This window comes from Ornithorhynchus anatinus, chromosome 8 (genome assembly GCF_004115215.2).
Source record: "Ornithorhynchus anatinus isolate Pmale09 chromosome 8, mOrnAna1.pri.v4, whole genome shotgun sequence".
Lineage (NCBI taxonomy): Eukaryota > Metazoa > Chordata > Mammalia > Monotremata > Ornithorhynchidae > Ornithorhynchus > Ornithorhynchus anatinus.
In genome coordinates this window covers 36825-62017 of record NC_041735.1, presented here as the reverse complement: position 1 = coordinate 62017, position 25193 = coordinate 36825, and the positions used below count along the sequence as shown (strand labels likewise).

At 49.2% G+C, this 25193-nt stretch overlaps 1 protein-coding gene across 5 annotated transcripts in view; it reads right to left on the bottom strand.

Annotated features, from left to right (window-relative positions):
• The window catches only part of ATP8B4 (ATPase phospholipid transporting 8B4 (putative)), a 79710-nt gene that overhangs the window by 48843 nt on the left and 5674 nt on the right, over positions 1-25193 (bottom strand). For 3 of the 5 annotated variants that reach the window (XM_029071196.2, XM_029071195.2, XM_029071201.2), the window contains exons 2-5: positions 24782-24850; positions 14910-14968; positions 4039-4152; positions 2523-2621 (exon numbers count right to left, since the gene is read on the bottom strand). In XM_029071196.2, the coding sequence (XP_028927029.1) occupies positions 2523-2621; positions 4039-4152; positions 14910-14968; positions 24782-24809 (300 nt within the window). In that variant the 5' untranslated portion in view covers positions 24810-24850. The remainder of the gene's footprint in view (positions 1-2522; positions 2622-4038; positions 4153-14909; positions 14969-24781; positions 24851-25193) is intronic. The other 2 variants (XM_029071199.2, XM_029071200.2) reach the window with 1 other exon arrangement.

Sequence of the window (25193 nt, the reverse complement as noted above, 5' to 3'; positions counted from 1 at the left end):
GACGTCTGGGAAGCAACCCTCACACGGTTCTTCCATGCATCCTGAGGAGCCTCTGTTGGAGACAGAATCCCGGCTGGATGGACTGTTGACGGGGCTCAGGAATCGTCCCCAACGCTTAACATAGTGTTCAGTACAAAGTAAGAACTTGTCAAAACCACAATTGTTATGCTTCTAATTGCTCCCCCACCAGAAGCCCCTTGACGGCATGGCCGGCCCTTCCTTCACTGTGAGGCAGTCTCCCTGGCCACCTCTCTGGCCTTCTTCAACTCCTAGTTCATCCTTGGGATCCCTTGGGAGAATGGACGTTCTCAGCTCGGGGGCCTGCGTTTGGTTCACAATTGGGCATGATCTTCAGGGAGCTGGCGATTATTCCAGCACCAGAGTGAGCCTGGGCCCTGGGGCCGGCCAAGCAGGGATGAGCCAAGGGATTTCAGGGAAGTCGGTGGTCCAGCCGGATCCCTGATCTACAGTGGGTCCAGACTGTCCAACGTCATAAGTGTGACACTCTCCGCTGCTCCTGCTACCCTTCTCGGAGGGGCCTGGGCTGCCCGTTCCTCGACCCTCTTTTGAAAATGCTCCGCTAGACTCTTCCACTGGAAAGCAGCACTTTCCAATTTAGATTTGGCATCTGCTAGGTGAGAATGTTAATTCTGAGCATGAAGTAGGAATTTGTGAAAGGAGCAACTGCCATCAAATTTGTCATTAATGATTCAGCGACAAACAGACCATTGCAAGACGGTCATAAATCAACAAACGGGTGCAGCCACTCACAGGACAAGTAATAAGCACAGAGGAATTTCTCCTTCACTCCATTAAAGAGTAAAATAAGAGCAACACTATTCATTAAATGCCTTTTTCAGGGGAGGAGAGGGTGGTGGGTGGAAGAAGGGGAGCTGGAGAAGTTGCAAGAGGGACTGGTGAGAGATGGGAGAGTGGCAGGAAAAGGGAGGTCAGAGGAGGGAGGTGGGAGAAGGGGATCAGAGAAGGTGGCAGTGACAAGAGGGACCGGTGATAGGTGCCGGGCAGGGAGACAGGAGTTGGAAAAATGCAGGACAGGAACTGGGAAAGGGGAGTTGAGGGAAGAGGGTTCTTTGGTAGGCAGGAGGCAGGCGGGAGTCCAGTAGAGGAAGGCAGGAGGAAGGAGGCCAGTGAAGGGAGGCTGAGGAGAGCAGGGCTGAGGAGGTGAAGCATCTCCGAACTCTGTAAGAGAGCTCGGGAGCATGGGGCAAGTGAAACCGGCAAGCGGAAGAGAACGTCCTGCCCCACACTTCTCCAGAACCTGGAACCTGGGGGCCAACGCTCACTGGCTGGCAGGTACCGGGAGGAAGGATGAGCCCGTCGGGAACTCTCAAACGTGATACTCTTACTCTTGTAGGCAGGGCCACTTCTGTAGATAGGGCTCCTGGAGCCAGGATAGAGCCTGAGTCCCCATTGGGAAGATTGCTCTGATATAGCAAGTGGTCCTAAAAGGGGAAACTGGGTGGCTGCAGGTGTTAGAGAAACTTGGGCCTGGCAGAAACTGTGAAGTCTCTGCTGAGAGAACGGAGAGCCAGGAATCTCCCAGAAAATCTCCAGAGAAAACTCTGCCACTTCCTTCATCCACATATTCCAGGACCCCCTCACTTACAGCCACAGAGGTCTTCCTCATGTCCACCCTAAATCCCTCTTACTCTACGTAATACCCTCCGGCCTGAGCCCTGTGCTTGATTCACTCCCTCAGTGACTCTCTGAAAGGTTCCCCACTGAAATCCATGTCTTTTCCTGGACGAACGACTGCAGAGGAGAGGCGCTGCCCCACCCCCATGCTGCCGGGACTCCCAACAGCCCCTACTCCAGCCCCGGGGGCTTCCATCAGCAGCAGTGGGAGGGCTCCTCAGCTTCACAACGAGGAGTAGATCGCTGCCGCAGCCTTGCCTTCTGGGACCCACTGAGTTATGAAGAGCCCGAAACCAAATAACTCCTTCCCTTTTTAATGCCCTCCTCATTTTCTGTTTTGTCTGCCACCAAATCCTTCCCCCTTGCTCTTAGACTGCTTGGGAGCCAGGGACTGGGTCTCCATTCCTTCGGTCAATTATTCTCCAGCACTTGGTACAGTGATTTGCACTTTGCAAGCTCGTAATACATACGATTGACTCCTTCCCTTCCTTTTCCTTTATCCTCTCCTCCTCCTTCTCTGCTCACTCCTTGTCCTCCTTCTTCCTGTCCCCTTTGTCCTAGTGTTCATCCTCCTCCTCCTCCCAGTCCTGTTATTCATTCATTCATTCAGTAGTATTTATTGAGCGCTTTCTATGTGCAGAGCACTGTACTAAACGCTTGGAATGTACAAATCGGTAACAGATAGAGACAGTCCCTGCCCTTTGACGGGCTTACAGTCTAATCAGGGGAGACAGACAGACAAGAACGATAGCAATAAATAGAATCGAGGGGATGAACATCTCATTAAAACAATAGCAAATAAATAGAATCAAGGCGATGTACATTTCATTAACAATAACAAAATTATTATAACTACTACTACTCACGTAGTCATCGGTGGCATCTTTGACAGCCGTGATGGCCAACACCAGCACGAGCGGCACAATCGTGGTGAACCATGGCAAGGAGGAGATTTCTGGAATCAGCTACAGGAGACATTTAGAAACGGTTTGAATGAGGACATGCTAAACAAGATCCTTTTCAGGAGGCCAGTTCCGTCACAGTTTTCTGAGAACACAGTTGAACAATCTTATAATTTCAGCCAGATACCAAGAACTGGAAATGAGGGCAAATATGGATTTCTGAGCACTTTGTTCCTGTGTTGCCCTCCCAGGGGCAGAGGACTAGATCACGGTGCAGTCTGTCATGACGTGCCTTAGGCCGGGAAGAGTTCCACAGCACTTAGCCCCATTTGACAGTTTGTGGAGCAGAACCCCTCGGAGTCCTCATGGGCTGACTTGGGAAAGGAGGGAGTCGGTATGGGAAGGGACAGGTTGCAAAAGCTAGAGGGACCAGATGTCCTGTGGCATCAGAAGGTTTTCCAGGCAGTCCAAAGGTCTTGGACCGCCCACTGTCACGACAGAAGATGTCCCCAGAGCAAGACCTCAGGCCCAAATGCCTGTCCTGACCAGACCAGCAAGACCCTGTGGACATCCGCAGGACTTCCGACGGGAGTGAGCCCTCCTACGGGCCCGAGGAAACACTCCCTAGGGGAGTGCTGATGGCCAGGTGGGTGTTCCTTAGCCAGTGGGGGCAGGAATGGCCTGAGCGATCTCCCTGCCTGCCATCCCCAAGAGCTACAGTCTCAAATTCCCAAGACCAAAATGCTGTAGATCTGGGGCCCCTTGATGAAATGGGTTTTCCATCATTTTCTGGATACACCTTTTTTCCCCACTGATATTCTGCTTTAACACTGGACTAATGAACCTATTTTCATTTCAGAGACAGAACTGGGTAGGATCCACTGCTTATGGAAAACACGTAATCAATGGTGCTTATTGAGTGCCTCCTCTGGGCAGAGCACCACACTGTGCCCATGAGAGAGTCCAGTAGCGTTAGTAGCTGTGATCTTAACACTATCACGGTCACCGACCCAAGCCCACATTCTTCTCGCACTTTGTTCAGTGTTTTGGCCTGTCTACCTGTAATGGAATAACTCTGGACACTTATAGCCTCAACGCTTGGCCTGGTGAATAGTGCCGGACTAAGTCTTGAACAGTCCAATTTCTTTTTGCTGTGATCTCTGCCGACTGCGAAACCTCAGCCTGTTGCTCAGATGGGGACAGTCCTGGGTGGAGTTTCTTTTGGGAATACCCCGACCTGGCGGAGCTCGACCCAAGGGCTGCGCTTGTTTGAGAGCTTGCTTCTGCTCCAAATGATGAAAATGGTGCTTCCATGTCTTCCTGGCACCCAGAGGAAGGACTGAAGCTGCCCCATGACCATGTTGTTGGGGTCTTGATGGGGAGCTTCCAAGTGACCTTGGGGCAATGCAGCTTATCAGGTCTCCAAAGAGAAAGGCATTTTAGTCATCCTGTGGTGGAGAAAGGAAAGGAAGCACCTTACCTGTAAAATCAGCAGGAAAAGGAAATAGGCATTCGCCACCCGCTGAAACTGTTCAAATAAATTAACAGGCAAGAAGGTCAGGATGTTGTACTTGGAGGTCTGGATGCGATTGTTCTGGAAAAGAGAAGCATTGTAGTGCCATTAAACCTTGTCAGTAGGGTTGGCAGGGACTGGTCTTGTTGGCCCAGAGAAACAGCCAGCAGACATCCGCCCTGGGGTGCAGTCCCCAACTCCTGCCCACCCTGGGCCGAAGCCTGTGGCCTCATGTGTGACCTTGAGCAAGTCTCTGAACTTCCCTAGGCCTCTGTTTCCACCTCAGTAAAATGGGAATCAGATCTCTGCTCTCCCTCAGACTGGGAACCCCGTGTGGGCTGGGAACGATGACCATTCTGATTATCCTGTAACGATCCCGGTGCTTAGTTAGCACAGCACTTGGTGCCGAGTAAGCACTCGGCAAATCTCTTTCCTCACCTCGCCCCGGTCCTTCCTGTGAGACTGCCCACCCTGGACCTTAGCATGGATATGGCTGGTTTTCCAAGGGTTGCCCCAGCTACTGCAAGGATGGTAGATGGAAAAAATCTCTGGTCTGCCTGCCTGGAGCGACCAAGCCTCCATCATCTTCTTAGGCCATAGTTTAAATGATGATGGTTTAAAAAGTGGCATCTGCGCCCCTCTGAACAACACTGGGGCAGCGGCGGCTATGTGGATTCAGCTCTGGTGGTGATGGAAGTGATGGAAGCGGGGGCTGGGAGGGTATGATTTGGGGCCACGGGTGGGGGCCCACAGATGGAGGCCGAGGGCAGGGGTAGCCGGGGATGTCAAGTGACATATTTACACATTTTGATTTGGTTTTCTTGCTCTGTTTTCATTTAATGCTACTTGTTAAGCACTTACTACGTGCCAGACACTGTTCTAAGTACTGGATTAGATACAAGGTAATCTGGTTGGACGCAGTCCCTGTCCCACATGGGGCTCACAGTCTTAATCCCCATTTTACAGATGAGGTAACTGAGGCACAAGAAGTTAAGTGACTGGCCCAAGCTCATATAACGGACAACTGGCAGAGTCAGGATTATAACCCAGGTCCTTCTGACTTCCAGACCCACGCTTTAACCACTAGGCCACGTTGCTTTGCTTTGGATCCCTCACTCACCCTGCACCCATGATAGATGCTGCGATTCCATTTTGGCCCCTCCCCCCACCTGCCCGGTCAGTCCGGCAGGAAGCATCTGGCGGTTGGGGGAGGGACAGAAGGGGCTTCAGGTCTCAAAGGGAGACAGAGACATGGCTCTGTGGACTGTTCCTCAACAGTGAAGACTTCAAACGTGCTCAGTTTGTGCCTGTTACCTCTCGGAAAAGAAGAAATTCAGAAACTCCTTCTTTGTAGAGATTCCTCACGAATTCAAAAGCTCACATACTGAAAGTAATGTTTCAAAAATAAACAAGTCTAAACTCTAGTGGCTTAAAGCATAGCATAATTATAAGACTTTACCATGGCGACTGAGAATGGAACTCAAACAGGAGACAAACAGAGCTGCAAAAGGACACCCTTGGGTGGAATTAGTCCATTAACAACTGCCCTCACTTGATAAGTTGGAAGGTCATTTTCTTCCAGTTTACACAAAAGGCTGAAACCCTCGAGACTCAGATATAAGCCCAGCCATTTCTGGGCCTGATCCCGGTCCACCCAGCACAATCTCTTTCCTAACTCTGCTTGCCAGCTTGTAAGACTCTAATCAACCCAATGATCCGGGCAGCCCAGGGCTGTGTCTCTGAGAGCGGCTCCAGGACAATGGAGGAACTGTGCATCGGTTGCATTTCTGGACATCCTCCCTCGTGTAGAGCAATGGATCATCCCTACTTCTCCCCTCTCTGTCACTGACTTTCTCCCCAGTGATCTAGCATAGACCATCCATAAGCCCTGACTCTCCCATCTCATCCCTGACTCTCCCTCAGTGATCCAGCATGAATAATTCAACACTCCTGGCTCTCCCCTGTTCATCTCTGACTCTCCCTGGACTGATCCAGAACAGACCATCCAACACCTCTGACTCTCCCCTCTCCATCCCCGACTCTCCCCCGGTGACCCAGCATGGACAATCCAACAACCCCCCGACTTTCCCCTGTCCATTCCTGATTCTCTCTGCACTGACCCAGCATGGTCCATCCACAATTTCTGACTCTCCCCTCTCCTTCCCTGACTCTCCCCCAAGGACCCAGCACAGACCATACAGCACCCCATGCTCTCTCCCCTCCATCCTTGATTCTTCTCCCAGTGACTCAGCACAGACCATCTTAAACCATTCATCCCCATTAAATCCACCCTTGTTTTGGCCTCGGAAGGCAGTCGGCAGAAGTTAGTCCTCAGAGAAAACATAGGGCTCAGAAGGAATCCACGATGGCCATCTAACTCACCCCTGAGCCTGAGACGTTTCCCCTTAGCCAGTGAGACCCAGGCTCCTTCATTGTTGATGCCGGCTGGTGGGCAGGTCCACTGGCCCAAGAGAGAACAGTGGGCACGGAAGGCAGGTGGTAATTCCTAGCCTACGGTTTCAGCTTGCCCAAGATCCTCCCCTTCCTCCTCACGCTGTACAAACAAATCCTGGTCCTGTTGAGTGAGTTCATGGAGGCCAGTTGTTAGGCACCTGGATGAATCATCAGTCCATCAGAGACACTGGATCAATCCAATTGGTATAAAAAAGTTTGATTGTAAGGCAGGGGCAGGGACTGGGTGTACCGCCTCCATTCTACTGTACTCTCCTGAGTGCATAGATTTTTTTTTTCTTTCTTTGGTATTTGTTAAGCACTTACTTTTTGCCAGACACTGTAGTAACCACTGGGCTAGAAACAAGCTAATCAGGTTGGACACAGTCCACGTCCCACATGGGGCTCACAGTCTTAATCCTCATTTTACAGATGAGGTAAATGAGGCACAGAGAAGTTAAGTGACTTACCCAAGGTCACACAGCAGACAAGTGGCAGACCCGGGATTAGAACCCGGGTCCTCCTCACTCCCCAGTCCAAGTTCTATCCACTAGGTCATACTACTTTTCCTGAAGTGCACAGTATATTGATCTGCATGTGGTAAATGCTCAATAAACACCATTAAAGAATCGACTGATTATAAAGAACTTGATCTGGGATGCTATGCAAGTCAGACGGAAAAAGGTATTCAAACGCAAAAGACTAGTGTGATCATTGTCCAACTAAAGCCAAAATGTTAAAGCATCCCTCAAAATGGAGTTCCCTGAAATGCCTGGATATCATGAATGCAGATGGTGATAGCCCTGCACCAGCCGAGGTGGTGGGTTCAATTAATCAGTCAGTGTTCGACTGTACTCTCCCAAGCACTGAGTACAGTCCTCTGCATATAGTGAGCACTCAATGAATGCCATTGATGATTGATTGATTGGTACTCTGTGCCAAATCAATCAATGGTATCTATTAAGCATTCACTATATGCAGAGCACTGTAGTGAGCCCTTAGTAGAATACAGTACAACAGACTAAGCAGACACATTGCCTGTGCATAACGAGCTTATAGTGCCAAAACACCGAATTCGGTGCTTGGGAGAGCCCCCAGTGGAGTTAGCAGACAGACATGGTTGTTGTCTGGATTGACACGGGACTGCCTGGGTAACTCTACCCATTAATTCCTGTGACTCCTGCGGCTGGGAGTCTGTCGGTTCAAGGATTGCTCCCATAGGGTCATCTCCAGAGGAGGGAAGGGAAGGGAAGGGAACCGTTCCCTGCTGGGCATCCCCTGGTCTAAGGCAGGCACTGTAGCACCTGGGCAGTCCCCTCCCTGTCCACTTCACCCCTCCCACCTCCCCCACTTCTGCTTTCTGCCCAGAGAGAGCTTTGGCACATGACTAGACTGGACAGTAAGTACTCAGGGCTAAGAGCCCCATTCTTCTTGAGCAGAAAGAGTTGCTCTTCTAACTCCTTACACTCCCTTTCCAATGACTCGGCCTGTCGAAGCAGCCTGAAATTTCCAAAAGCCACAAAGGGGAAATCTAGAGGAAAGAGCAGGCACCGAGACATGCTGTCTGGCTCCCTCTCTCCCAAGGCAAGCACTGGTCACGGCTCTCGTCTCCAACGCTGGACTCCTCTCGGGACCAGGGGAGGAATTTAGAAAGAGAGTTGAAATAGGGCCTGTGATCACCTTCGCGGTTCTTCTTTCTAGTATTTGCCCAGAGACGATGTCTGCTGGGTGCCATTCCGCAGCATCGACCCATCTTGCCTCACCTTACCGTGGCAGAAAGACTCAAGCAGCAGTGGCGGCGGCGGGGGCAATGGAAGCGACGGCGGTGACAGTAGCAGCGGTGGCTCCAACCTGTCGGAGGTGGCGTGGCCTAGCGGAAAAGGCTCGGGACTGAGGGGTCTGAGGGCCTGAGGTTTAATCCCATGATCTTGGGCAAGTCACTTAACGACTCCGAGCCTCTAGACCGTAAGCTCACTGTGGGCAGGGAATGTATCTCTTGTATTGTTTTATCGTACTCTCCCCAGCACTTAGTACAGTGCTCTGCACACAGTAAGTGCTCAGTAAATACGACTGACTGATTGACTGACTGTTGGCGGTAGCAGCGGCGGCAGCATCTGCAACGGAGCACCTGGGGCCTCTCCACCACGAAGGAGGCTGTGATGACCCTGGTCACTGCTGCAGTTACCGCCACCGCCGTGACTGTTGGACTCGGAGCTGCGAGCAGCCCAAAACTCTGCTCCTTTTGTTAACAGACCCTACTGCTTGTTTGTTTTTACTTTGTGCATTTGTCCTCACCTTTTATGTTTTAGGGTTTTTATTGTTTCATCTTTCCTCGTGTGTCTATCGCCAGTCCCTCTCCCTACTCTTCAACTTTGAGCCCCTTGAGGGTCAGAGACCGTGTTCAATTTCTACTCCTCAAGAACCTCCAGGAATTGTCCATCCATCTCTGAATCAACAGAAACTCCTTAGCATTGGCTCTAAAGCACTCAATCACCTTGTCCCCCTCCTATCTTAGCCCCTGATTCCCGTCTACAACCCAGCCTGAACATTTCACTCCTCTTACACCAACCTACTCCCTGTAACTCCATCTCAACAACCTCGTCTCTGACCCCTCGTCCACATCCTGCCTCTGGCCTGGAGCTCCTTCTCCCTTTGTATTTGACAGACCACCACTCTCCCCACTTTCGAAGCCTTGTTAAAATCACATCTCCTCCAGGAAGCCTTCTCTGACTAATTCCTCATTCACCCTATTCCGTCACCCTCGTACTTAGATCTGTACCCTTTAATGATAATGATTATGGATTTGTTAAGTGCCTACTATGTACTAAGCCCTGGGGTGGCTACAAGGAACTTGGGTCGGACACAGTCTCTGACCCACATGGGGCTCACAGTCTTAATCCCCATTTTACAGATGAGGTAACTGAGGCCCAGAGAAGTGAAGCAACATGCCCAAGGTCACACAGCAGACAAGTGGCAGAGCCAGGATTAGAACTCTGGTCCTTCTGACTCCCAGGCCATGTTCTCTCCACTACGCCATGCTGCTCCTTGATAGTTCCCCCACCTTCGGCCCCACAGCATTTATGTACTGATAATAAATATCAGTAATTTATTTTAATGTCTAGCTCCCGCCTCTAGGCTGTAAGCTCCTTTTGGCCAGGGAATAGGTCTCCCAACTCTGTTATGCTGTACTCTCCCAAGTACTTAGTACCATGTTATGCCCACAGGAAGTGCTCAAGCAATATGATTAATTGATTGCCTAGTCCAGTGCTTTGCCCACAGTAGGTGTTTAACCAATACTATTACTACTACTAAGAGACTGCAAGGGGCTGCAGAGGTCCCGGGAATGCCAGGTCCAGGGGTTGGGGCCAGCTGAGGAATGGTGCAATTTAAGGAAGTAGGACTGAAAAAAGAAACTACGTCCCTTGCTCTTGCAACATCGGACCAAAGAAACGGTGGATTGGACGTGCCGAGGTCTGTTTAACAGATGTCTAAAGAGGATTCTGCCTCCTGTATATCAATGATTGAAGTATTTTCACCCTAGAGAGCTCGGAAAAATATTCCTAAACCCTGACAGCACAAGCAGCCGGAAGTGTTTCCGCAGGGCGTGTGAAAACCGTCCACCCGGGGGTTACCATGGTGCCCGCCCAAACAGGAAGGGAAGCACTAGCCCGATTCACATGTCGGTCAGGTCCTGACCCTTTCTCTGGCCCCCTTTAATGGGTGACCTTCTGGTCACCTCCCGACCGCTCATTTGGGCTCAGCGCTCTCACCTCTGTTTGCCAAGGCCGACGACGGTCAGCCTCGCGACCACACAGCCGCCCTGCTAAAAATAAAGGGAGAGAACAGAAACCCAAAATAGCCATCGGACTTGAGCCTGGGGTGAGTCACTACATTTTGACATCCCGATGTCCAATGATAAAATGACTTCTTCAGTTTTTGCATTTCAGACATTGTCTCGATGGGAAATTCTCTGAAGGCATCCACAAATAGGAATAACTCCATGTTCTTTTAGGGAATTATCCTCAGTATCCAAGTGACTCCACAACATTTCTAGAATTCACTTCTTCCTCTCTATTCAAATGGCCCACCAACTTGTCTAGGCACAGTTACTGCATCAACAGCCTCCTTGTTGACCTCCCTCCCTCCAGCCTCTCCCCCTGCAGTCCAAACTTTTTTTTTTGATGTTTGTAAAGTGCTTACTATGTGCCAAGTACTGTATTAAGTGCTGGGATAGATACAAGCTAATCATTATGGACACTGACCATATCCCATTCGGGGCTCACAGTCTTAATCTCTTAATCCCCATTTTACAGATGAGGTAACTGAGACATACAGAAGTTATACTCGGCTAAGGTCACACAGCAGACAAGTGGTGGAGCCGGGATTTGAACCCAGGTCCTTTCTGACTCCCAGGCCTGTGCTCTGTCCGCTAGGTCACACTGATTCTCACTTCACTCTGCTAGCTGGATCAGTTTTCTAAAACATCGACTACACACATCTCCCCTCTCTTCAAAAACTGCCAATAATTGCTCATTCCTCTCCGCCTCAAGCTGTATGGCTCTCAGGTTTAAGGCACTCAGCCAGCACTCTCTCCATCCCGCTTACTCCCTCTCTTATCCCACAATGCCCCAGCTCACACTCTTCAGTCCTTTGAAGCTAACTTACCCCCTACCCCTTGTTTTCATTGCTCCTGCTGCTGGTCTCTCACTCCTGCCCTTTCTCTTTGCCTGGAATTTTCTCCCCCTTCAAATCCACTGAGCCACAGCTCTCCCCATCCTCAAAGCCCTTCGGGAAGCCCATCTCCTCTTGTAGTTTTTCCCTGTTTAATTTCTAATCTCTCCAGCTTCTATCTCCTCCACAACCACTTCTATGCCACCTAAACAACTGTGAACTCACAACCTCCCATAGCACTTTATTGCTTAAGCAATAATGCCTCTTTCCTTTCTTCCTCCTACTTGCTATTCATTTTCCCATCTGCTTCCCCTGCAAGTTTGCAAGCTTCTTGAGGGTACAGATCATCTCTCCAACCTAGTTTGGAACAGTGTTCTGCACATATTAGACACTCAATATGGGACAGAAAAACCAAACCAAATGCCGAGTCCTACCCTAAACTTGGGGCCCTAGCTGCAGTTCTGGTGGCCGAATCTTAGGAAAGACAGATCAGCGCTGGAGAAAGGACAGAAAAGGGAAATGCAGATCATCAGAGAATTGAAAAGTTTCCCTGGAAGGTGCCTTCATGAGGCCCAGGCTGAACAGGGGCAGGATGGAAGTTTACAAAACCATGAGGGTGTGGACAAGGAAAGCACGGAGTTGATGTTCACCAAATCCCACACACCAAGATGAGGGGATTGAAAGAGGTGGATTAAAAACAAACAAAAGGAAAATTCTCTTCAGCGTCGGGGAGGACACATGGAATTCATTGCTCCGAACATTATGAGTTAGAAAACAGCAACAGGTTCAAGAAGGGGTTGAATAAATTCATTTTTGAGAAGTCTGAACTTCTCAAAACTCTGGAAAAACTCTGGGATGTGGAGGAAAATGTTGGGAATATTGGTTGGTCTCTCCCTAACAATGAGGTCAGAGGTCTAGACCACTCTGGAGCCTGAGGATTGAGTAGTTGGAGGGTTCCTTGGACCCAGTAAGGCTTTGCTTCTTCTCCTTTGGGTGCCCTCAGATGAACTGCTACTCAATGAATGCCACTGATGATTGACTGATTGGTACTTTGTTAGATGAGTGATGGTTGGAACACTGAGCACAGGGATAGGGCCTTCTAATTCTATTGTACTCTCCCAAGTGCTCAGTGCCAGGCTCTGTCCACAGTAGGCCCTCAATAAGTGCTTTTAATTGATCGAATATCTAGTATGCCATCACTGAGTCAGATCATACTCCATCCAGCTTGCTATTGACCCTAGCAGTGGCCCCAGGGCTCGTGGTAGAACCACGAGGTGGTTGTTCTTGGGGTCATCCATTCTCATGGTTAAGGATGGACTGATACATCTATCCATCGATTGCATTTCTTAAGCACTTACTGTGTGCAGAGTGCCGACCTAAATGCTTGGGACAATTCCACAGAATTGGCATACACGATCCCTGCCCTCAAGGAGCTCGCAGTTTGGCCCAGATGAGGACACTAAAATTAATTAGAGGTAGGAGGAAGCCTTACAGACTTACAGGTCAGAACATCAGAGCTTCCTGAAAGTGTAAGTCCATCCACCCCCCTTGTTCTTCTACATGGGAAAACATTTCTGAGAACCGACCAGCTTCCTTGTTGCATTCTTGTAGCTGGGAGAAGAAAATGGAAGGGAGGGATGAAGGGAGGAAGGAAAGAGGGAAGGGAGGAAGGGTCTTTGCCGGTCTCGGGCTGTGCCAGGGAGAGGGCTTGCCGTTCAGGGGCCGAGCAGGCCGCACGGCTGCTCTCTGCAGCCTGCGGGAGCGGTAGGGCATCAGCTCTGGGAGAAAGAGGCACTGGGAGACCAGGGTACAGAGCCCACCAGTCCCTGGAGGTTCTAATTTCTTACTCTGGGTTCCAATCGGCTGCTTCAATTTCATTCCCTTGATCAATCAATCAATTAATCAGTCAATGGTATTTATTGAGACTGTAAGCTCATTATGGGCAGAGAATATGTCCACCAACTCTGTTATAATATATTCTCCCAAGCTCTTACTACAATGCTCTGCACACAGTAAGCCATCGATAATTTGGTATTTATTTACTGCTTGAGTGATTGAGCACTTTCTGTGTACTGAGTGCTCGGGAGAGCACAATATAACAGTCATTAGAAACATTCCCGGCTCATAAGGCGCTTACAGTCTAGAGGGGAGACAGACGATAATATAAATTAATAAATAATTTACTTAGTATTTTATGATGATAAAATGTCGTGGGGCTGAGGGAGGGGTGAATAAAGGGTGCAAAATCAAGCGCAAACCCCTTGAGGATCCCTGGAGCTGGTTTCTGTGCTCTTTGAAGTGATCGATTTCTGTTCTCCTCTGGTTCCATCCCACTGCGTGACAGCCAAACACTCATGTTCTTGCAACCACTGAGTGAAGAGTTATGTGTGCACACAGCCTTTGACTTTAGCAGTCAGCTCCTCTACACACCCACTTTCTTTCCTTCTCCTACCTGCAATTCATTCTGTCTACAGGATTGCAAGCTCCTGGAGGGCAGGGAACGTGTCTCTTCAATCTACTGAATTCTCCCAAGCACTCAGTAGAGCTCTGCACACAATACACTCTCAGTAGATATTATTGCTTGATTGGTTAAATGATTGGCAGATCCGGGAGCTGACTGGTGGCCCTGGAGGGGGTCAGCAAAGATCACGGGGAGAGGAATTCTGATTGCAATCATTCAAATCAGTGAACTGGATTGAGATGGATCAAGGGATGTGTCCTGGAGAATCTTCCCCCAAGCCAGTGTCACCAGGGACAGAACCAGCTTTGATTTACTTAACGAGGTATTCGAAGTAATGAGGAATGAACTTTAGATCTTGTCTCTCAGGAATCCCGGCTTAGAATTTTTCAGTCGGAAGGATGAATTTTAAGTAGAGCAAAACGGTTCTTATCTGTGGTAAGCACTGCACAGTAAAAACCTGGATTTTCCAGCTCAGGCAAGCCAGAAAACTGAAAATTCCCCCAAATGGAAACATTTATGCTGTAGTACAGGTGGAAGGTCTATTGGCTCCTGTCTGCTTTCCCTTTCTGAGGCTCCTGAGGTCACATTTCATTAGATTGTAAGATGTGGGAGGCCACCACTCTGACTTGATTTTTGTGGAACATTTGTAGATCCCCAGTCCAGTGCTCTGTAGACAGGAGGTGCCCAGTAAGATGCTCTGTAGAAAGGAGTCATCCAATGCAGCATTCTGCACAGAGAAGGTACCCTGTACTGCACTCTGCATACAGCAGACCCCCAGTATAGAGTTCTGAACCCAGTCAGTACCCGATCTGGTGTTCTGCACACAGTGCCTACACAATTCAGTGCTCTTCACACAGCAGATGCCCATTCTAGTGCTGTGCGCACAGTGGAAGACTAGTAGAGCACTGTGCACACAAGTGAAATGACCCCTGCTTCTGCCCTATCATCCAATAATAATAATTATAAGAAAAATTATTATAGTAATTGTTAAGCGCTTACTATATGTCAAGCACTGTTCTAAGCACTGGGGTGGATACAAGTTCATCAAGTTGAACACAGTCCTGTCTCTCATGGGACTCACACTCTTAATCCCCATTTTACAGATGAGGTAACTGAGGCATAGAGAAATTAAGTGACTTGCCCAAAGTCACACAGCAGACAAGTGGGCTGGGATTAGAACCCAGGTCCTTCTGACTCCCAGGCCCCGGAAGCGTGACCAGTAGGGGCGACACACACATGGATGACCACTACTTACGGCATATTGAAACTTGTCATTGTATTCACGGTCATTGGCCTTCACTCTGCGCTCCGCCTCTGCAGAAGGAAAGAGGCGAGTCGTCAGAACAATAAACCGGGAAATAAACACCATGTCGGCTCCATGGTAGCAATCAAGGTTGAAGGAGGTTTATTTTCCTTCTTCAACATCCCCTGGAGGCTCGCTTGCTGTTTTTCAGCCTGAAGTTTGGAACACATTAACTGCTCCCCTGTTGGAAAGTCCCAAATTGGAAACTGTAAATTTCTCGTGTTTCTGAGACCCAACGGATTGACCTCGACTCCACTGGGGCCTCGCTCTGAGCAGAGATGGTTCCGCGGACTGGACCCCGGGGAGTTCTCGAGCGGGATGTCCAGCCAGCCCGGGGCAGGGGGATCGAGTGGAAAGGCCAGGGCTTGTGCTGGGAGTCAGGAGACTTGCTTTCTAACCCCAGTGCTTCCATGGCCCCGCTGTGTGACCATGGGCCTGCCGTCTATCCTCTCTGGGCCTCGGTTCCTCATCTGTAAAATGGGGGTGAGAATCGCCACCTCTCCCTACCTCACTCAGAGCGTGAAGGCTTAAAAATGAGAATGCATAGAATTGAGGTGAGCCGGCCTATCCGACTTGGGGCTCCGGGGGTGGGTGGCAGTACCAGTGCCAGTGGTGCCAGCAGAAGCCTGGAACAGCAGGGCAGAGCCATAGCACACGTTTTTCCCTCATTCCCTGCTGGAGATGACTGGGCAAGCAGCCTGGCCTAGTGGAAAGAGCACAGGCCTAGGAGTCAGAGGACCTGAGTTCTAATCACCTGCTGTGTGACTTGGGGCAACTCACTTAACTTTCCTGTGCCTCAGTTTCTTCATTTGTAAAATGGAGATTCGATACCTGTTCTCTCTAGGACCGTAAGCTCCTTGTGGATGGCGAGTGTATCTGCCAACTCTATTGTACTGTACTCTCCCAAGCACGTAATACAGTGCTCTGCACACAGAAAACAGTCAACAAATACGATAGATTGACTGATTTGGACTGTGAGCCCTGTGTGTGACTGGGGCTGGGTCTGACCTGATTATCTTGAATCGACCCCAGTGTTTAGTACAAGTGCTTGATACAGAGTCAGCATTTAACAAATACCTTTTTTTTTTTCAAAATTGGCACAGACACCGGTACCGGTTCATACGGGACTCCCCGCAGCCTGTAGCTCTGGGTGCCTTTCGGAGGATTCAGAATAATTCTTTTGATCGCTCACCCCTCCCCCAAAACCCAACACTAAGCAGTTAGTGTTGTAAGTGTTAGTGTTCCAGTGAGGGCAGGTGGATGCTGGGTTTGGGGCTGCCCAGAGCAGGCAGAAGGTCAGTCCTCAGATAGGTCCAGTGGGACCTGCCCCACCGTCCCTTTGGGGGCTCCTGGTGGGAGCTTCTCCTTGGGGCCAGGGAATGTGTCAGTTATATTGTTATACTGTACTCTCCCGAGTGCTTAGTAGAGTGCTCTGAACACAGTAAGTGCTCAATAAATACGAATGACTGGGAAAGGTTTGCTCCAGTCAATCATTGGAACTGAATGAGCGCCTTCTTTACACAGAGCCATGTCTTAAGCATTTAGGACAGTATATACATTAAGCAGTCTTTTTCCCTGCCCTCAGTAAGCTAACAATCTACCAAAGGAGACAGACACTTTAGTAAATTTCAGGTAGGGGTGGAATAATAATGAGAATAATAATATTGATGATGATGGTATTTGTTGAGCGCTTACTATGTGCCAAGCACTATTCTAAGCACTGGAGTAGATACAAGGTAAACAGGTTGTCCTTATTTTACAGATGAGGTAACTGAGGCCCAGAGAAGTTAAGTGACTCCCCCGAAGTCACACAGCTGATAAGCGGCGGAGTCGGGATTAGAATTCATGACTTCTGACTCCCAAACCCATACTCTTTCCACTAAGCCACGCTGCTTCTCAAGAAATAGAGTGCATGGACAAGGTCTGGACATTGGTGCTATTGGGGACTGTGAGTACCTTAGTGAGTCGGTGGTGCAATAGTACTATTTTAGTGCTGTGTTAGGAGACATAAGATGAGGAGACGAGAAGTGAATGAGGGAAGGCCTCCTGGAAAAGATGTGATTTCAGAAGGACGTGGAAGATAGGAAGAGCTTTGTCTATCTAATGTGAGGCAGGAGGGATTCCGGGTGGGAGGGAGAGAGAGCGTAAGCAAGAGGTTGGCAGTGGGAGTGATGAGAATAAGGCACATTGAATACATTAAATGGGGAGGAACGAATGGTGTGAGGTGGGTTGTAGTGGGAGGAGAGAGCGGATATATAGGAGGGAGAGTTAACTGAGTATATTAAAGGTCAGGAATATCTGTTTAAGACAGAAAAGAATGAGCAACTGTCAGAAGGTTTTGAGGAGCGGAAAGATGTGTTTAGAACAATGTTTTAGAGTGATCCGAACAGCAGACCCAAGTTTGGAGTTTAGCAAGGAGGCTGAAACAATAGTCGAGCCAGGATGTGACAAGTGCTTGGACCAGTGTAGTAGCTATTCAGATGGAAAAAAAGAGGCGGATTCCAGAAGTGACAGGACATAGTGACAATAATAATAATAATAATAATGTTGGTATTTGTTAAGCGCTTACTATGTGCCGAGCACTGTTCTAAGCGCTGGGGTAGACATAGGGGAATCAGGTTGTCCCACGGGGGGCTCACAGTCTTAATCCCCATTTTCCAGATGAGGGAACTGAGGCACAGAGAAGTGAAGTGACTTGCCCACAGTCACACAGCCGACAAGTGGCAGAGCTGGGATTCAAACTCATGAGCCCTGACTCCAAAGCCCATGCTCTTTCCACTGAGCCACGCTGCTTCTCAGGGAGACAATAGGAATATGGGGTTTGGAAGAGGGGGGAGTCAAGGATAAAGTCAGAGCCACAGGCTTGAAAGACGGGGAGGATGATGGTGGCGTCAAGGGAGTTGGTAAGGGAACCTGGATTCTGTAAGGGATTATCAGGGCAGATAAATCTACTGTAGTTCTCCGGGAGAATCCTTAATTGAGTGGAAAGATTGAACCCGCTGAACATAATTCGTAATTTGGAAGATTTTTTTCAGGGCACCACACCAAGGGATGAGGAAGCAGAGAGTTTGCAGGATCAGAGAGAATGTCCTGTCCTGGATAGGAAGCTGGCCTCCCGTCCTCTCCCCCACCACTGGGGGACAATATGCCAACTGAGGGACCATGTCTCCCTCCAGTGGGAGGGACAACGTGGAATTCTCCAGAGGGGGTAAAATGGGAGAGCCTCCCAGTGTGTTACATCCCCTCCCCCTGCTGGCAAGCACACTAAGAGACAGGGCAAGGAGGCGGTGGGGAGCGGGAGGAGGAAATAGGAGGAGGAGACACAGGGAAGAAGATTAGGGAAGAAGGGAGGAGAAGAAGGAGAGGGACTGGAACTCCCAACTCAATGAATGAGCTCTGTAGAACATTTTCAGCAGCACTGCACTTTCCTCGCAATCATCAAAGGGTGCCTTGACGTTTCTTCATCGCAGAGCTCCTGGCGCCCTGAGTCCGCTCCCCTTCTGGGCAGACCCAGCCCCTCTCTCCTTCTTGGTCTTCTGGGGCCTCTCCCAAGAACACAACAACCTAGCTCCCAGGCCCCTCCAGTCCCAAAGGGTAATCCTGGTTATCTAAATTGTTGTTTGATTGGTTTGCTCTTGGCCGGTTAATTGAGCACCAAAGATCCCTGTGTCATTCCCCACAGTGGCAGGCCGCTCAGTCAGATCAGGAGAGAGAGGGTCTGAGGAGAGTAGCCTGCTGGGGGGCTCCGCCCCTCCGAGGACCCAGCACCCCTGCAAGGACTGGAACTTGTCTGCCTCTCCCCACTCCAATCCATACTTCACTCTGCTGCCCAGATCATTTTCCTACAGAAACGTTCAGGACGTGTCACCGCTCGTTATGGGCAGGGAATGTGTCTGTTTATTGTTGTACTGTACTCTCCCAAGTGCTTAGTACAGTGGCCTGCACAGAGTAAGCACTCAGTAAATCTGATCGAATGAATGAATGAATGAATGAATGAATGAACTTCCCAGTCCTCCAGCCTTCCGGGATTTGCAGGAAGACGGTCTTACTTCCCAGGATGTAATTTGGTGAGCTGCCTTCTGGACCTATCCTAGAAGTCACCTCCAGAGCAATGGGAGATGCTTGAGCAACAACTGACTGAACTGACAGCTTTCTCAATTGGGTTCCGTTTTTCTCAGTCACGGACGGGAGCCATCTTTCTCCCCTCAAGACCAAAACTCTATCAGCACCCCATCCCCTACCCAGACCACTCTCCTCCTCAGACCTTCCTCACTTTCCCAACATTCCCCCACCGCCTCCCCAAGCCAATTCATGAAAGCATTTGTTCCCCATCCAGATGCACATCTGCACCCTACCCCCACCCTTACCCCTTCTGAGAAACTTGGTTTCCCTGCTTTTGAGAGGGAGGGAGAGCCATTTCTGCTTCCAGGCTAAGGTTTCTCTCTCTTCATGTTCTCTCTCTCTCTCTCAATATAAAAATAGTAATGATAAAAACAATAATAATAACTATTGTTATATTACTTGTTAAGCGCTTACTATGTGTTAAACACTATTCTAAACTCTGGGGTAGATACAAGTTAATTGTGTTGGACACAGTTCCTGTCCCAAATGGGGTTCATGGTCTTAATCCCCACTATACAGATGAGCTAACTGAGGCCCAGAGAAGTGAGTGACTTGCCCAAGGTCACACAGCAGACAAGTGGCAAAGCCAGTAGTAGAACCCAGATCCTTCTCACTTCCAGGCCTGTGATCTGTCTACTAAATCATGCTACTCCCCTAACAAGCATGAAGCAAACTCCCCCACTCCCATAACTGAATTAAAAATTTGGCTGAGAACTGGATTTAGAGGGCTTTGAACCAGGCCAGCAGTCTCTCCCCTCCACTTCTCCTCCCTGACCCTCCTAATCTACCCACTCATCCTTCCCCTCCTCCCAATCAATCAAGCAATCAATGATGTTTACTGAGCATTTACTATGTGCAGAGTACTGTACTAAGAACCTGGAAGAGAATAAGACAACAGAGTTGACAGACATGATGCTTGTCCACAAGGAACTGACAGTCTCCCGGTCCCAGACTTTAGCTGGCCCTGCCCTTGTCCTGACCAGAGCATCCCCAGGGCAGTTTGGTGTATTGTCTTTCCAAGGCTCCTGGGTCCCCGGGGACAGATCCAGGCGGGGGGCAGATCCAGAGGGTTCTCCTCTCGGGCATCTGGGGCCGGGAGAGAGAAGGTGGGGGTCAAAGAAGGACAGTCTGAAATGGCAAACGGCAAATGGAAAGGAGCAGATGCAAGATAATTAAGAGACTGCTTTTGGAAACCCAGAACAACAAATCCAGTGGGAAGATGAAGAAACAGCTAGCTTGGCTTTGGAGGTGAGTCTACAGGCCAGTAAAACTGAACTGGGCAGGAGTTGAAGCATTAATCACTTTATTATCTATTGCTGGCTGGGTCACTCCTGACATCAGATTGTAATTCATTTATAGATTTTTAATAGACTGTATTTCTCTTCTCTGGCAAGACAACGCATGGACTGTAAAAGCTCTCCCGGTGCCCGCCGCCAGCTCGAGTCTTGAGCCGTCAATCAAACGAGCGCTTGGGCGCGACCTGGGACCCTCGCAGGCAGCATATTCTGAACCCGTTCCAGAGTAAGGTAAGTGAGGAGACCGAACAGAGATGTCCCAGATGGAGAGCAACGCTCTCACAAGCCCGGACTCCCATTTGTCCAACTGGAACTAAAATGTAGAGCACAACTAAAGCAGGCTTATCTTGGGGAATCAGGGTAGGGACAGTCTGGATATATTCAGGGACAAAGCCACAAGGAAGTGTGGCTTAGTGGCAAGAGCATGGGCCTGGGAGTCGGAAGGACTTGGGTTCTAATTCCAGCTCCACCATTATCTGCTCTGTGACCCTGGGCCAGTCGCTTCACTTCTCTGTGCCTTAGTTACTTCAACTCTAAAATGGGGATTAAAACTGTGAGCCCCACGTGGGACATGGACTGTGTTCAATCTTATATCTATCCCAGTCTTTAGTACAGTGCCTGGCAAAAAGTAAGTGTTTAACAAGTGCCGTTAAAAAAAATAATAATCTCATGTCAAACTGGAAGCAATGGTCTGAGTCTCCTCCCAGTCTCTATGCTGTTCCGGAGCTGCTCTCTGGAACAGTCTATTTAGAGAGTTGGCCCTGCATTTTTTAAGATGAATCGCCCGATGGTGAAATTCACCTGAGGGTGTGCGTGGGACTGAGAAAGCTGAGGTGGGACCCAGTGTTCCAGCTGCAATGGACACATGTGTGTGCGTGCTCATGAGCACACACACACACACACACACACACACACACACACAGACTCCCTTGTGTTGTCAATACTGTTTTCACTTTTGCCTTCCTGTATCTCAATCCTTTCAAAGCTTCCACTTGAACAGAGCTGCTCCTCTCTGGATCGCAGTGTGCTCGGCTGGTCTGTCTGTGGCAGGTGACTCCCAGTTTTTGACAAGGAAGCAGCATTGCTTGAGGATATGTTTTACTCTGTGCAAACTGCATACAGCAGTTCCTGAACCACTGTCTCAAAGACTTCTGATGTTCAGAACCTACCGAGCTGAAGTAGTTTCCCAGGGGAATGAAAGTCCATTCTGACTCCAGCTTGCATATCTCTCCCTGCATCTTCAAGCATGGTGGCATGGGAGAGGCGGTGGGCACTGGACCCACCACCAGCCCTGCTTCCCCCTGACAGTCAAAGGGAAAGGATTAGTCAGAGCACCATCAGTGCTGACTCAAATGATCTTCCCACTGGCGAATAGCTAGGGGACCTGCATAAATTTCTCAAGGCAGCTGGATTTGTTTCCAGAGCCCTGGTCTATTGTAGAGGTCAAAAGCTTCTCTAGGGTGAATGAACACAGCATAGAGGTCTTGGCGTTGCTCTGTACACTTGTCATGAATCCAACACACTGCACAGATCATATGCCTGAAGCCACATTGTGATTTGGTAGCACAGTTGACTACATTCTTTATTTTCTCTTGGCGAAGGTCATGTTGTGGTGCATAGAAGAAAACCAAAGTATAGGCAGAAAATAAGCATCTCATCATGGAACAGCAGGGTGCTAGCCGGTGATGCTGACAGTCAACACCACAAAGATGGGTGACGCTCATACCATCCTCAAAGATGGCTGATGTCTGTTGCCCGTGAGCTGGCCAGGTACAGATCGGTATCGTGGCTCCGAGGGATGTCAAACTCTCTGGTTGAGGGTCAGCTCAAGGAGATGGGAGCAAGTACCCAAGTTTCAGGAGAGGCCTCCCCTCTTCTGAGAGACACCGCTTGGGCATCATTTTGGGGGCAAGTGGCCTTTAGTCTCCCTCACCCCATATCTGCCCTGAAGCTCGAGTGATCTCATGTCCCCCAAGCAAAGATTAAACATTAGCACAAGAACCTCAGTGAGTGACAGAGAGAAATGAAGTAAAAGAAAAACTCTATGAGGACCTAGATAGGCTTGCTATATTGACTCCCAAAGTCAACTAGCTCACAGTCTTGGGAGATTTCAACACAGGGACGGGCAGGAGTTGAAGAGGCATGGAAAAAAAGCAACCGGAAACCCAGGGGATGGGAGAGCTAAAGCACTTATGTACTTAACTGTAATTCATTTATTTATTTTGATGTCTGTCTCTCCCTCTATACTATATGCTCATTGTCAGCAGGGAATGTGTCTGTTTAATTATTATATTATACTCCCCCAAGCACTTAATACTGCACTCTGCACACAGTAAATGCTCAATAAATACGATTGACCAGTCAATCGTAAAGAGCACCAAGCTCCTCCTGGCCTGTGAACGTGCCAAACATCAGGTAGCAATGGTCAATACCATCCTCTGCCTCCCAGAGAAGCCAAAGGCAGCACAGATATGCCAAGCAGTGGCTCCTCCTAGGCCTTATCATTGGCTGGCAGTGAGACTTGAAAGGTGCCCGGGTCAAAGGACCAAATTCTGGGTGGATCATCGGTTTGAATGCCCCAGGGCCATCACTACAACCAATGTGTCAACAAGGGGCATCCGATTCATTGAGAAGGTCAGGTGTCAAATTCAGGTAAATAAAGAAGCCTGCCAGCTCTCGGTGACCACGCCGCAATAGCCCACTTGAAACGAGGATCCCGGCTGGACCAGAAACGAGCGCTTCTCAGGGACGCTGCCCACCAGGTAGCCTCTAGCCAATGGGTCGGGTGCAGCACAGAAACACCACTGAGACTGTTTGGATGGAAATGGCTCGGATATCTTGCAACAATACAGGAACCGTATGAACACCACTTCCCAGCTCCTCGTAAGCTCCTTCCCAGCTCATCCCAGCTTATCAGGATGGACCCAAGTCCCTGTCTCATGTGGGACTCACGCTCAGTGACTTTCAGTTCATTCATTCAATCATGTTTATTGAGCGCTTACCGTGTGACGAGCATTGTACTAAGGGGCTTGGAAAGAACAACTCAGCAACAGAGAGAGACAATCCCTTCCCACAGTGGGCTCACAGTCTAGAAGGTGGGGAGAAGTGTGGGCAGCGGGCTACAGAAACGTGCAGTGGGACAACCGGGCTAAGCGAGGAAACATGCATGACTGATGGTGAGGCTTCAAAGCCGAAGAGATCTGGGAACATACTGACCTACCCCAAGTTATGGGTTTTTCTTCATCACGAAGAACCCGTGTGGCTCCCCCCACCCAAACCACTTCCACTCCACCGAGGAGGGTGGATGGAACCACAATCCCAATAGACAAAAAGGGGAAGCCTATGCAGACGGCAAGAACAGATGGCAAGAACATCACACTAGCTCCCCGTGGTCAGGAAATATTCCACTTCTGTTTTTTACTTTCCCAAGCAGCTAGTACATACACTGTGCTGGTTTAGCCATGGGCCAGCCTGGGCATAAGGGGCCTGGCCAATTGGACTGACTCTAATGGGCAGGCTCACCTCCTTTGGGCCAGCTCTTGCAATGTCTACTTTATTGTACTTCTCAAAGTGTTTAGTACGCTCCTAGCCACACGCTAGGTGATCAGTAAATACCACTGAATGACTGAAAATAAAACCACAGCAAAAGTCACCCAACAATGCCCACTTTGGCCATTTCTATTAACACATGTCTCAAATAAGGAGAATAATCACAGTCTCCTTGTAAAAGCCATTTAAATAGCATGGACTCATTGATTAACAGAGGTTTTCCATCACACATTCACTTTTCAAAACTCTTCATAAAACAAAATCTGCAAATCTTTAAGAGACTCAGGTTTTAGGTTGAAATGCCTCTGGTAATTATCATCTTTAACTTTGCTATCTAAAAATAAATGCATATTGGCCAAATAACCCCCCAAATCACAGTTGTAGGTGCTATTCAACTTCATTCTAGGCCAGTAATAATAAGAACCAGAATGGTGGAAGACCTGCAGAGCCTCAGATCGGGGTAAAAATGCCACAGCACCTAACGGTTCTATAAAAACAAACCATATACAGGCAGCTGTAGTGGAGCTCAATGCTAAGGCCCCATGGAGGAGAGGCTGGGCATGATCCCCTGCACACTGCTCCCAGCTCACGACCCCCTGCACTTGCCTTCCAGCTCACAACCCCCTGAATTAGCTTCCAATTCACAACTTTCTGCAGTTGATTCCCAGCTCATGACTTCCTGAACTTGGCTACCAGCTCTTAATCCCCTGTAGATGGGACAGTGCACAGTTGTCTTGCTGATCACCTCCTATGAGCACCACAATCAACCCCAGCAGCAAAAAATGCTTGTCGTTTTGACATTTTCAAATTTCACGTAGCTTCAAGCGTTCAAAAGCATCAGCCGAGTGGAGTACTTACCCAACAATTTCTTTTCTGCACAGAGCATCCTAGCATCAACTCATGTTTTTCTGGGCCCCAGAAGATTTCCTAGACAAAAGGAAATGTGCATGAGGGATCCGGGACTGGCAAAGATCAAACCACTTGGGGCCATTCGGAGCCATCCATCAGAGGCCTTTATTGAGCAGCCTCTTTGTGAGAGCAGTGTACTGAGTGCTGCAGACAGGGAATGCCATGACACCGAGCTGCCCTCCCCATAGCCTGCTGATTTTGACTTCAGGGGCCTCGCCGGGGCACTTCTAGGAAAGAATCACAGGGCATCCTTTGGAACTGCTCTGTCTGACTGAGTTATAATAATAATGCCAATCGTGTTATTTGTTCAGCACTTTCTATTAGCCAAGCACTGAACTACTAAGAGCCGAGGTAGATATAA